Source organism: Heliangelus exortis, chromosome 3, assembly GCF_036169615.1.
Source record: "Heliangelus exortis chromosome 3, bHelExo1.hap1, whole genome shotgun sequence".
Classification (NCBI taxonomy): Eukaryota; Metazoa; Chordata; class Aves; order Apodiformes; family Trochilidae; genus Heliangelus; species Heliangelus exortis.
Window position 1 is genome coordinate 23,829,109 of NC_092424.1, and position 15,136 is coordinate 23,844,244.

Genomic DNA, 15,136 nt, shown 5'->3' on the forward strand with positions numbered 1-15,136 from the left:
AAAAAATCCTTACCGTTTGCATAAAATGCTTAATGATCATCAGGATAACTTCCATAGATTCAAATACAGAATGAAAATAAACAAACAAAAACAAAACAAAAACCCAAAAAAACAAACAAAAAACCCCAAACCAAACCGAAACAAGCTACAGGCATTTTCCTGACTTAATTTAAATGACATTTTATTCTGGAAACTACAGGGGTGGATCTTAAACAAAAGAAACTAACTTATCACGCAAAGGATGTTGACCCTGATTAGAATACTGAACAACCTATTTCAGATTTACACAGAATAGGAAAACAACCCATAACAACCATGAATATATAAAAATTGCACTCTTTTTCTCAGTTTTGGGGGGTTTTATGTACAACTGAAATCAGTTCAAAATTACCTACCATACATTATGGGATGGTAGGTAATAATTTTGAATAATGATCTGCTGCTAAATTCCATGGCAGCTGACTTTTCCCACTTTCATATGTTCTTCTGTTTTTCAGAAGTATAATCAAGCTGTAGTTTTCAAGTGTGAAGCCTGTGAGATTTTTTCTAAGAAACCTCAAGTACCACCTGTACCTCATGCTAAAGCTGATTTTGGAAAGACATGGAGTGAGACCTCTACAATGAGATGAATTGCCAGCTTATAGACAATCAGTTGGCTATTTCAAGATGTAGCACATTTGTCCCTTTCTCATCTTTTACTCCCCAAGCAAGCAAAAACATGTATGTTCTTCTAGACAACTAAAACTGCATTTTAGATCTTCTTGCCATCACTGTTTCATGCAGCTCCAGAAGACAGAGAGCAGCCTAAAAGCTGAAAAATACAGGTGTCCTATGTCTGGAGCATGGAAACAGCATGGGACATCTGCCTAGCCCCAAAAGGACAGGATGCAGGGGCAAAGGAAAAGAGGCAACCAGAACTAAAAAGACAAGGCTGGAACATCATTGCCTTCTGGGATTCTCCATTTTTATGTGTAGGGACTTACAATAAGGTTCAATTTAAAGCAACCTTCAGGTGGTCCTTTATGATGTGTGGAGTTAGGCTGAGCCCCAACTGGATGCAATTTGGGAAAGTGAGCAGAGAAGTGGGCACCACTGCCAGTCTGAAGATACAACCTTTTGGGAATGAGACTTACTTCTCCTCTTGCCACCCAAAATGAGCACCCAAATTTAAGAATAGTTACAGTATGATTTCACTGAAAGCTGTGCTGAACAGACTGGGAAAGGGGGAAAAAGAAGAAAGTCGAGCTAATGAAAATGACAATCAGTTCAATACTGCAGAGGTTAGAGAAGAGTTATTGTTTCATTAGAACAGCTCCCAGTTTTCCACACAAGCACTTTTGCACTCCTACCCTTATATTCCCATGAAATCATCTTTCTGGACAAAAGGAACTGGAACAGACAATTTACACAGCTTGCCACTGACACTCTTTAATTAGCTAGGTCATTCATGAGAGATGTAGGAGAGCTCTTTCCCCTTCCCTGCTCTATGCTGATCTCCTTAGCTACCCCTAGAAAATATATGGTCACAATTTTTCACTAAGGACCTTCCGTTAATACTCCCCATCCCACCTATGCTGACCTATTTGACTTGTTTAAAACATTTCCTGTTCTTCATCAAAATCAGAGATTATATTATTAAGTTATAGAGATATTATGTAAATATTTGAGAATTTGGATTTTTTTTTTTTTTTTTTTTTTTTGCTATGAATGAGTGCCAGAAGCTTTTCTCCTAAACCACTTTTCATTTATTTTTCTTCATTTTTCAGTTCTGTTTATACTACTCTAACTTTATAAGAAGTGGAATAAGAGAATGCAGGAGAACAAAAATCTAAAAGAAACAGAAGATATTAAAAAAGAATACTATTTCATGTAAGTCTGAGTTTACAGAGAAAAATGTCAAAAAAGAAAGAAATAGAGCAAAAAGGAAAGAAATAAAAAAAGACAACTAATATTGCAGAAATACTTGAAATTTGAAGTAAAGGAAATTTTCTCAAAACAAGTTTTATGGTGTGACTCTTAATGTGACATTGAGCATTGTGGAAAAAAATAAACTTGTCTGACAGGAAAAAATCTGGCATATTCAGCTTTGATTTTTCTTCCTAAACAATTCTGGACTAACAGCATCAGTTCAGTCTGTTCATTCATCTAAGGATTCTTGTTGGCTTCAGTGATCAACTTGCATGAACAAATGTTTTCAGATGTGAATAGAAGTTGTATGATGTGGTTTTATTTGTCTGCATAACTCTCTGATACGGTTCAACATTCAGTCTCAGAAGGTGTTGCTACCTAAACTAAGTGGCTGAAATTCTCTGTCTGCAGGACACCATCCTCTGTAAATGCTGAATAAACATCAATAGCTACAAGTACATAGCCTCAGTTTTTGCTGCTGTGAACTAGCCCAAGCTTGTAGACAGAACCATGCAGCATTCAAAACACTAAGGACCAGCAAAGGATTGGTGTTTAAGAGTCCAAGGCAAAATCTGACATCTTTCATAGCTACATATTCCGATGTTGTATATATCAGAGACAGAGCACATAAATGGACAACATACTCCATAAAATATGGCAGAGAATAAATATACACTTCATTGCTTAAGCAAATATTTTTTTCAGAGTATCTTCTCTTTTAGGTATTACATAGGGAATATATGTCAATTCTCTGAGGGTTTTTTCTTTAGATAAGTCAGCACTGAATTAAAGTTTTGTTATCTCCAACGTAAGTAACCACAGAGAGACAACTCTGCAATGTGCTAAAATATCACCATCAATAAGCTTCCTATGTCTAACCATTACTTTGGAATCCAGTCCTTTCCTGTGCTTTAGAGGTGGTGATTGAGGCTCCACCTTTCTACTTCCCAACTGATCACCAGCCTGTCTCTCTGTTCTCTCTCCTCACACCTATTTTCCCAACATTTTATCTTTCTTTCTGTATACAGGACTTCACATTCTCTTCCATACTAGGGTTTTTGTGGTTGAAGGCAGGGAACAAATGGATTTAACTATAGTATAAGTAATTTTATTTAGTGATTGCAACTTTCTTTTCTGTTAGGCTACCATCACTTATTACAAAGCAATCCTAAATTAATGGGGTCCTCTTTGTGCCACTACATCAAGAGATGGTACTCATTAAGAAGAAAAATACATAAGCAAGAACTCTGTACAGATTTTCTGCCAGATTTTTTTGCAGTTTTACACCCACTGTATCATGCCAATTCACTTATCTAATTAAATTAATTCTAAAACAATTTGTTCTCCAGGTCTTTTACTGGCTGTCATCCTCAAATTAATAGCTAGTACAATTAACATAACATAGCTAGTATGTTATTTTTTTACAACTCCTACCAACACAGTTTAGGACAAGATAAATACACCAATTTTTTTTTTTTTATTTTTTTTTTTAAATATAAAACTCAAAAAAAATTACTTCCAGATCTGTGGTATGAAATTTGTCACTAACCATTTTTAACTATGCCCTTTTATGTTTCTTCCATCTCTTTAGCTTTCTATGCAGTTCTTTGATGTAACAGAGACAGTTTCAGACAAGATTTCAGTTCATCTGGAAAAAAAAGCTTTAAGTCTTGAGGCAAAAAGCAGTGTATTTAAAATTTATATACTCCATAATGCCTTTGTTCTGAACTTGAACATCCTGAAAAACTTTTACTCTTTCTTCTGCTTTCCGACTCTGAAGATCATTTGTTCTCATGGTTTCAGCTTCTTATTATGCAACAGTGACTTTAACTGGTGGCTCCAGCATTTAAGTACATGCACAGTCATGGCTGACCCTATCTAATCAATTGCCAATCCATACAGGTTTGACTGATAAAAGAGCCAATTAGATTTAAGCAAATTAAGGGACATCACCAATGTCAACCCCTTATTAAACTGAATGCTGAATTCCATGCATACAAAACACTAATGCACCAAGTCCCATTAAGAGTTGAAATCCTAACCCCATTAGTAACTCCAGACCACCACAGGGTAAGGGTCAAAAGAAAGTTTCATATTTATGGATTAATATTGGGATTCAGTTTTTATTTTTTTAATCTTTCCAAGAACTCTTGAACCTGCACTGCAATTTTAGTCAAGAGCTTAGATAAAATATATTCCTTATTTCTACGATTTTTTTTTTATTGACTTTAAGCATAGCATATCAGCTTGTTGAGAAATTAATATCCATTCAGTCAGGTGACATTGAAGATTTGGAGGGCTTTATATTATGTGCAATAGATTTAAATTAAAAATTGAACAAGAGAAATGCATGTTGGAAGAAAATTTGTGTCATAATTGAAAAACAGTGATTTGCATTAACTTCAAAATGCAATTTTCCTTTGCCTTCTATCACACTCCCTCTTGTAAATTCTTCCATCAAGCTCCATGAAGTACTCCCCACAATGCAAATCTTTGAAACAGCTTCCTTAGTTATCCTTGAAAATACAATGCTACGTTTTAATACTCATTAAAAGGCTGTGATTGTGTAAGTAATAAAACTTTCAGTCTTTGATCAAGCAAAACTTCTGTCAAAGTGAAAAACAAAATTCTTTCTGTTTTCAGTAGGATCTAGGTTTCCTTTAATGATTTAGAAAATGCTAGTAAGCGAAGGTGCTGAACACAACCCAGTGTAAATTTGCCATTATAATTTAGCATGCAATGGAACTGTACAGCATTCAAAGAGTCATTTTAATAAACACCATACTAAACATACACTAACCTAGACATATGTGGGTATCTGTCTCTGTGTACCCATATAGTGAGAGTATAGTCTGTGTGTGAGCAGTTCTCTCATATGCACTGCTTCATTTATTCATTTCACTACAGATCACAGTCCACTGGACAATAGTATGGAAGGTATCTTTAATACCTCTCATTGCTAATTTAATTCTACTTAAACACACATATCCTAGTGAATGCCACATGCTTTTCAGCATGATTTTCTGTGTAAATCAGGATAATATGTTTTCAGATCATTAACTAAAAAGAAGCATGAACTAAAACCTATTTAATCAATGAGGTATTGCTTTTAAACTACCACAAGGTCATAAAAAAGATAATTTCAAAGCTATAAGTTTTCTAATTGTAATCAACAACAATCTAATGATGAAAGAAAGTGTATCTTAATGGCTGTCATAAACTTTTGCACATCCTCACCCACCTTTAAAGATCCTTTACCTTTAGATTTGGTAAAATTTTCACTACCAAATTTTTGTTATTTCTAGACACAAAATTAAAGTGTGACACTGGGATTAGAAATGTTAGTGTCTTACTGCTCAGTCTTCTATGAGCAGTAAAACTCAGATGCCATTTTATTAATATATGACAATGTATATTTGTTAAAATGAGGTATATTTTGGAAATATGATTGGAAAAGCATAAAAAGTGCTGGGAATTTACTTTTTCCTTTCCTCAGGAATCTCTCATACAAGCTTTATACATTTTATTTATTAATTTTTCAGAAGTCTCTCCACTTTGGACTCTATAATCAATCCATCCATTTGCAAGCAAAATGTTCAAAGTGTAATTTTGATTTTGAGCTCAAAGGTTTATGGGAGTTTTTGGTTTTGTTTGTTTCTACTGCTTTTCTTTTTTTCTTTTATTTTCTCTTCTATGCCTGCTTACTGGCTACACCTGTACATGTCTCAAGATCAAACTTTTTTGGGCTCTCACTTTAGAATTAATAACTGCCTCAAATTAATTGTTTCCACTGGCATTTATTAAAAAAAAAGTTAATATTCACTGTGATGTCCATGAAAAAAAAGAAAGAACGCAAAAGCAACATTTATATACATCAGTTATAAATATAAGCTTTTCAGTTACAAAAGATAATAATGCATGCACAGTGTACAGGGAGGATGTGCTCGATTCTCTTATTTCTAGTTTATGAAGATAATAACCAAAGTGGTTTAAAGTCTCCACCACTGTAAATCAGCACATTCCAATTGACTTTCTTACAGCTACACCAGTGTGTGGATTCTGGCTCAATATATTACCAATGGTTCATATTATTACTATTAAACAAATCATCTAAGTCTATCCACTAAATGCTCTTTGTCATTACTTACAACTTTTATTCTAAAAGAATTAGAAAATGCAGGTGGATATATATTGTTATAGCTGAATAGCCATCCATGATAGAATACAATAATATTCACAGAAAAAAAAATTATATAATGCACTTCTCACCTACATAATATGTTACCTATACAACTACCTGTTTTCTCTAGTTCTTAAATCGAGCAATGTGACAAATTAGAAACTGGAAAAAAAACAATAATTATTATTAAGAACCACTAAAGCAAACAAATTAATCAGAACTTCCTGTCCTCTGTTGCAATAATGAATAACATTTTGTTCAACACAGTATTTATGTAATTGTTACATGCAAAGAAACAGCACTTTTTCATACTTACCTCCTGGAGGTATGACTATTGTTGTAGCATCACTTATCAAGCTGCCCTGGCTGTTGGAAGCATTGACTTGTACTGTGTAGTTACAAAATGGAATCAGTCCTTTAACAGGTACCCATACATCAGATTCCTTGCTGCTGAATAACATCCGAGTACCATTTACAATAGAATAATCAGCATGAGCTGTTATGAAAAAAAAAAAAAAAAACAAACCAAAAAAGAAAAGAACAAACGTTAGACCTTGCATCTGCTACAATTCACTGTTTTTATGAACCAGGTCATGTCCGTTCAAGTGAAAAGTTACCACTGATACCAATAACACCAAAAAATGGCCTATTTGGAAGAAAATATTATTCACCATTTTCTCCTCTTTTTGCCAACAGTTTGTGGTACCTGTAAAACTTGAAAACTATATGAAACAACCACGCAGTTTCAAAGATGACTGCTATATACTGCAAACAGAAGCTAGTTTTCAGAAATTACTCATTTTCTAGAACAGTTGTGTGGTAGCTGCTAATTAAAACATTAACGTTAATCCTTATGCCTATGAAAGATTCATAAAACTTCTTGAATTCATTAGAAAATAATTTATTTTATGAGTTTATAAGCTAACTCCACTGCACACATAAGAACTTGTTCTATGCACTAAGAAACAAAAGTCTTCTGGCATGGCTTGCAGTCATCTCTAAGCTATTATAACGATTTGAAGTATTGTTTATCAATTGAAATCATCAGAGGACACCAATGTAGGTGTCCTTTAAAACCCTTTTGAGATCTCAAACTCAAGACAAGACAATATTCTACATGGAAAAAATAAAAAATAAAAAAATCAAGTATTATGTCAAGAAACAATTTATTTTTTTTTTTACTCAATGAAGATTTCATTTATCTACCTGACAGCAAACCTGAGCTTACTAGAAGTTTATCCTATATATTGAACATATAAAGATATAAAGTACTATATAAATTATTAATATTATTACTACTGTCCATCATCCCATGGTGAGCTCTCACATTGATGTGGACAGACATTCTGCATTACAAACAACACCAGAACCACAGAAGTCTGAGACCACACGAATAAGAATGAGCCTATAACTTAAAAATACCTTAAATTAATTAAGGTATTATGACAGGCAGAAGATTTAATGCTCACATCTAAATCGCCTACAAAATCTAAATAAGAATTTAAACAAACCTAGCACCTTTCTTCTAATCAATTTCAGTGAAACTCTTTAGGTTTACTCATTTTCATGTAAGTTTCAAATGAACTGGTAAAGCTGACATGTTATTACACCTTATCATGGATTAGTGCTGGGCCAGCAATTAAGCATGACAGATGCTCTCTATTAATTCTGCTCCCCTCTCCAATAAAGGAAGGAAGAGAATAAGGGAGAGAGACTTACAGGTAGGTAACTAAATTACACAGCTTCAATGAAACACTAATGATAAAAAGGAAAAATTATTAACTATATATAAATATACAGAAAAATGATATCATCTTCCTCCTTTCCCCCAGTAACACTCACGTCACCACTGAGGCTGAAGGGCAGCCCTGGGAAATTCCAGGCTGGACTCCTGGAATCAGCAGCAGTTAGGAGCTGGAGGCAAGAACACACAGATTTGGGATGGCAGGGATCAGGACCACAGGCAGAGGAATGGATGGAATCCTCCCAGGATGCCAAAGCAAACAGGAGCCGGTAAAAAAGGGCCAAAGAGAAGAGTAAAGGGTGACTGTGAAGGGGTTTGACCCTCATAATCCCTTAAATTTATACCAAGTATGATGCATATGGGAATACTCTGGTCAATTTTGGTCATTTGTCTTGTCTGCTCCTCTCTAAAGGTGGCTTGTAGCTGTGATCTCTTTACTCCTTTCTCCTTCCAGAATATAAGATGTTCCGCAGGACTGAGCAGTGTGCTTGGTTCTGCACACCATTCTCTGGCTGTAACTATAAACATTGAGCCTTATCAGTCCTAGAAGCAGACGCTGCCTGAGAAACTTGCTGTTAATTTCAGCAAGTGCAGCTACTTGAAAGAAACTTAGCTGAAAGCAAAATTGCAACACAGAAAATTTGCTCTATCCTGGCTCACACCGGAACACACCTGAAACGGTTTTTCAAATATTCCATGCTTCTATTATGATGCACTAACATGGGACCATGCAGTATATTTTAGTCATGCTCACATAAAACTGTACATGAATGAGTGATCTGGGCTTCCCTCTAATTTGGGGATTCCTATAAACAATCTGTGATTCACTTATGGTACAAATACAAGATGTACCATTATTTTGATGTACATGGAGCTGCACATAGGGTGTTTTCAGTTGTTCTGGTGGTGATACATGTCAAACTTGCTTTCTGAGGATTTGGGGACAGAGAGCTTTATACAACTCTTTCTTAAAATATGCTTTGCTTTTCATTGCTCAAGTTCTACCTGGACTATAGCGTGTCACAGCTCCAGACTCCCTAAATAGACTACAATGGGGTATTGTAGAACACTTCCATAGAACCTGATGGATTTTTATTTGGTTTCACCAAGCTTTACATTAGGCTGAGAAACAACATTTATAAATGACAACAGAGACAACACATTATCCCTCAAGAACAACCACATTCTAGACATTGCACATACAGACATACCAATTTCACAGAAGCCAAGTTATTTTGTCTGAGATAACTCTGAGGTACCCAGGCTAGCCAGGCAGCACTAGAAAAAGGTACCTGCATTACTTGATCTCAGCTCTTGTATATCAAACCCTTCTTTCTTTGTGACACTTCTTTCTTGTGTGTGATTTGAGAATAGATGCAATCCAACAAAGGAAATTTCTCCCATTATCTATCACAGTTTTTCTCTGCACCACCCAGCAGCATGACTTAATATTTGAGATGCCCAACAAACACCAGGTATATGTTACATGCACCTGTTATTTTATTAACAACAATAAAGCCCTTAAAAATGGCCAGCTGACATACCCATTCTTAGGGTCCTAGTGACTAACACTTGAGGACTTGGCTGGTTGTGAAATGAAATGCATTTTTTAAATGTTTGTCTGTAGTGTGTAGGAAAGGTAAAAAATCCATTGTTGACAGGTTAAGATATATAAGATAGATTCAGGCCTCAAGCATAAAGATAGGCTCCTGAACAGCAATTAATGAGAAAGTTCAATTTTTTTCTATCTACAGTACAGTTTTAACATGGCAATATTTTTATTCTCATCTGCTTGAGCCCAGAATGAAAGCATGTAATCTTCTGCTGATACTTTTATTCCACTATTAATCTTTTTTCCAATGGCTAACTATACTATATTTTTAAAAATACGGTTTTGTGTAACAGAAAAGGAATTAAAAGGATGACACTATTCAAAGTTGCCTGGATAACAACATTAATATACAGTAATTATACAATTAGTTGTAACATTAAATTCTAGCTATATCAGAGTGATTACTCGGTAATTATAAGAAGTATATAATTACTCAATAATTAGGAGAAGTATGTAATTACATAACCATTTTATTCAGCTCAAAAATGAACTTGCAAATTTACAATGAGTTAGACAACACAGCAGTTCAAAATTTTTCACTGCTTTTAACAAAAAGATGAGGAGCATTTGCAAGTTTCCTAACCTGAATTTTACAGAGACTAAAGGTGTTTGATCCCAGTTGCCAGCCAAGCAACTTCCTTACTGCTACTGGCAAGTAAAATATTAGAAGAAGATGTTTAAAATGCAGGTCTTGCTGGGGACTTGCAGTATGCAGCTTTGCCACTTCTCACTGCTTAAACTTTGCTTTCAGTGGGCTGGAAAATGCAGACACATAGGTTCAGCCTGACATAAAGTGATACAGTGATAACCCCGTCATATCGCTCCCTGCCATTCCTGCCTAGACTGCTTCAGCGTGGACTCTATTTGTGAGTATAAGTGGATCAAGCCTCTCTTTTCCCCATTTTTCATGTGTGTCTTTCCTCTCCATCCTGCTCACGGGTCTTGCTGCAGGCTACCAGCAAGTATGCCACAGACCTAAATAGCAGCTGCCTCAGACATTGGTAAAGTCCTAAGAGATGTTTAACTTCAGAAAAGCAGTTTCTACCAGAAAACCTACTCTCTCCTTTGCAGACATGACAGACTTCCCCACACTTCTTAATCATTCCATATTTTTGCATTGTGTTGGTTTTGTTATTTTGCTAGCTTCATGTTTGAAAGGCTCTGCATATTTCCCCCAGTATTAATGAAAGACTTCTTTAACTAAGTCTGGCAGCTAAGAAAAAGCTGTGCCGTATCAGGTTAATTCCTGGTTTATACCTGATCAGAGTATTTCGGTTTTTCAGCAACACATTATCCAATAATATATAATAAATAAAGAAATTAAGGCTAGATATGCATTCTTAAAAACTACGTATACTTGAAATAAAGTCGAGTAATAAAACATGTTTACATTAAAAAGATACACAAACACACATTCCTTTCAAAATAATTCTTTTTTAAAAGTGATAAGCTTCACACAGCAATCTAGCTGGTGAGTAATTGTGTATGAAGGTTCCCTGGTTTTGGGTGGACACTTTGAAAGAGGCTCCCAAGCAGATGTGTGTTCCTGTTGCTGAGTACCCCTGTAAATAGGTGAATAAAGCTCCTGTGGGTCATTGGTGCGTAAATTACTTCTGTTCTGGGTCCATCATCCTATGGGGTTCACTAGATTGAAATAACATAAATGGGTATCCTTTTCCATTCTTGTTATAATCATTGTCACAATAATTTCAATGCCCCATATATTCCGTAATTTTTTTCTGTGTGCTGTACTGCTCTGACCTTTTCAATATTCTGTAATTTGACTGGCTGGCCATTTTAAGTTCTCTCCTTTTTACAGCCTTATTAACTTGTGGGGAAGAGGTGAAATGGACAGCCAATCAGAATACATAATATTGCAAAGGTCACAGTAGTACAGTATAGTCTCAGCAGACACAGAATACTGTATATTAGTCATTAGTGTTCTGATATCTTATTCATGTGACAAAAGTTGTAAGGAGCTCAGGAAATGGTACAACACAAAACCATTCTCATGACAAAGACTGCAATGGAAAAAAGAAATCATGCAAACTAGACATTCATCTCACATTTAAAATCTGGGGTTTTCTTCCAGAATTTGCCACATTTAAATGTACTATTAGGGGTACTATTCCCAAGTGAATCAAAATTAGCATTTCTAAGGAACGAGGTAATTGAGAAGTTTCTATGTATCATACAGTAAAAACTCATGTTTCATACATGTGGACAATCTTTTCCAAATTATCAGATTCTTTTATCACTACCATTGCATTTGTGATTATCAAAATTATAGCTTTAAACATAACCAATCTATTGTGTCAGTATCACAAACACAGATACAACTATGCTGACAATTTCAGTAAGCAAGGTGGCCATGCGGCTGAAAAATATTACTGGCTCTCATGTGCTTTTCTTTCCCTAATCATCAAGAGCCAGCTATCATTACAGAAGATACTGGTTGAAAATTGCATTTCTTATATTTTTCTTCATATTCTTATAGAAGCTCAAGAACAGAGCTGCCTTTGTAAAACAAAATATTTACATCTCTTTGTAGAACCTGGCTAAATTCTCATCTGACCCCCAGATTTGTCTGAATTTAAGTGATATTACAAGACCATAGTTTGTGAAATTCAGAGAGATTTCCATTTAAAAGTTACCAAAGCCTGAAACACTTAAGTCTTATAACCACAAATGTTTCCTTTCAAGATCACTATTTCAAGATAAAAAGAGGCTTTAACCACAAATGTTCACCATACATTGTGGCTGCAACAAAGCAAAAGGTGTTTTGGGAGTGAGTTTAAAGATTTATGTCATGCTCTAAAAAAAATATAGCAATCTATATACTGTTTCCTTAAGCACATACAGGTCCCAGCAAATACTTTTACATTAGAGAGCACGTTGCACCACAGATAGAACCACAACTAAGCCCACTGCAGAAGATGACTTAAAGAATAAAGGCAGCAAAAATCAAGGTTTATGGACAACTCATATGAGGATCTAAAGAATTATACAAAGATGATTTAATCATTTAATTAGCATAAAAACCTAGAGATATTTTTATGCCTGTATAGAGAGGTTAAGCATCATATGTTAGGACACAAAAAAAGTTACTGTTAGAATAGCAAAACAAAAAACCAAAAATGAGGCAAGAACCAACTTGTTCACCCTTTTTCCCGTCTTTCCATTTGTCTCATTTTCACTGAGCACCAATTTCTGTCCCTGACCCTGGTTCTCTGGCACCAAGTCTTTCTGGGGAAATTTCTGTGAATATAAATGCCACTTCTTCAGTAAACATACTTTTTTCCATAAGTTTTGCCTCTTCTTCAGCCTCATTATCTTCCTCACAAATTTGTCCTTTCCTCCTAGCTAAGATTTTTCTTCTCTCTCTCTTTGCCACTGTTTCTAGTATAATACTCAGAATAAAAAAACAAAACATGACATTCATTGGATTATCCCAATAAACAACAGCTAAAAGTCTCCCTGACATTACTGCTGACTCTTTTCCTAAGAACTGTAATAATTAACTCTTTTCTAATTGTCACCCCAATTGCTATACTGATCTTATGGAATGGTTTCTGTGCTTTGATACCATACCCTTCTTTTCAGCTAAGCGCTGGGGAAGGTATTTTGTTTTGCAGTGGGGATTTTTTGTGTTTTGGGGGGGTATTTTTTCAGATGAGTACACTGTCAATTTTGTGCCTCAGTCTCCTGGACCACTATTTGTTCCTCTGATCCTGAATTGACAGATATATTGTTCCTAAGGACATATCATGGTTTCAGTTTATCAGCCCGAGTCCAAAACTTAAAGTCTCTCTTGTCACAGCAAACCTTCATTCTCATGGGCAAGGGGAAACAGCTGCATGAGGCAAGATGAGTAACTTTAAAGCACAGTGGAAAACTGGTAAAACTCCAAATCCAAAATATTTTTCCTGTAAATAAAGAACAATTCTCATTATGTGCATTAAAAAACTTCAGCTTTTTCCTTTTCTCAGGCAATTAAAGAAGCCTTTAATTTTAAGAATCAAAAATAATAGTAATAATAAAATACTTAAAGAACAAGATGGAAGGCCTTACAGTCACATCCAGCAGAAATCTGAAAGCTCAAAGACCCAGATGTAGTTTATGAATGTACTACTCAAGTTGTTTCTTTGACAGCTAGGTTTCCCTCACTTTAAAACAAGCAGAGGCACCTTCTGTGCCTTTTAACAGACGAATTTTCTACAGGTAACTTAAGACTGTCTTGGGACATTCAGAATGCCTATGCTTAACGTATTCTGTATGTCACTCTGAGCTGATCCCCAGGACAGGCTGGGTGCTGACACTGGAAAGGTGCTTTTCTGATATGGTTAGATATGATATGGAAGTCCTGGTGAACAACAATCTGAGCATGAGTCAGCAATGAGTGTTTGGGACAAAGCAAACAGTTTCATGAGCTGTATTAGAAGGAACACTGCCAAGCAGGTTAAGAGAGGGGATTCCTCTTCTCTATTCAGAACTGGTGAGACACATCTGAAATGCTTGTCCTATTCTTAGCTCCCCAGTACAAGATAGACCTGGCCCTATTGGAGCAGAGTCCATGCAAAGATAATTCAGGGCTTGAAGCATCTGTCACACAAAGAGTTTGGGAGAACTGAGGTTTAGCATCAAGAAGAGAAAGTCTGGAGGGGGAAGGATCTTATCAATGTGTAGAAATATCTGGTATGAAGGTGTAAAGAAGCCAGACACTTCTCAGCAGTATATAGCAACAGGACAAAAGGCAATGGGTACATACAGAAAATACAAGAAATTCTGTTTAAACCTAAGAAAAAAAAATTACTTTGAATTTGGTCAAATATGAGAACACGTTGTCCAGAGAGGTTGTGGCATTTCTGTCCTTTAATAATCCAACTGGACCCTGCTTGGAGAAGAAGGGTTGGACAATTTGATCTCTATAGGTGCTCTCTGACCTCAACTGTTCCATGAATCTAGGAAAATTTGCAGAATAGTTAAGAACCCTAAGGCAAATGCCTTACAACAAAAGCATGCTCCTGTCAGCAGAAATAAGTGATCATTAGTGTTACAAACACAAAAGAATGTGCATTTATATGCTCATTGATTCTATTAATTTTAAATAGTTAATGACTGCAACTGATATTAGGCTCTGTCATAATGTCAGGCTGAGGGTTATATATAGTGTGTAGTCTAAGCTACCTTTTTGAGCTTACCACTCAATGCCATGAAGCTTTCAACTTAAAACCTCTCTATTTATAGATAGAACTGTCAGAATGAAACTTTTTTTATTTGAGTCACTGCTTTACATTTTCTCATTTCTCTTTCATGAACGAGTCTTGCAGCTGGGTCTGTTTCATTTAGACCTTTCAGTTAAGAGTGTATTCAGTATAGTGTTAAGTCTGTGCTGTAAGTATATCCATCTGTACTGTACTTTGCTGCAACAGAACCAAGGGGCATCAGTCCTGGACCTCCCCCTGCACACACTAGGAAGTGCTGTAAGGACACGCAAGAATGCAGTCCAGGGCCTAAAGAAATCTTAAAATAGGGTAGGCCACCCAACTCTGGAAAGCAATCTATGATTAGAACTAACTTATGTGCATTTCACACAGGCTTCCAGTTTCCAGGTGCTATTACTCTCAACAAAATAGGAGAAAGCACCCCAACACAGTTCAGTTCCCCAAGAAAACACATTGTATATAAATGA

At 35.7% G+C, this 15,136-nt stretch overlaps 1 protein-coding gene across 1 annotated transcript in view; it reads right to left on the minus strand.

The window, feature by feature from the left end:
- USH2A (usherin) overlaps positions 1-15,136 on the minus strand; it is a 385,338-nt gene that overhangs the window by 151,512 nt on the left and 218,690 nt on the right. Inside the window, exon 37 of the mRNA XM_071739639.1 lies at positions 6,405-6,584. Within this exon, the coding sequence (XP_071595740.1) occupies positions 6,405-6,584 (180 nt within the window). The remainder of the gene's footprint in view (positions 1-6,404; positions 6,585-15,136) is intronic.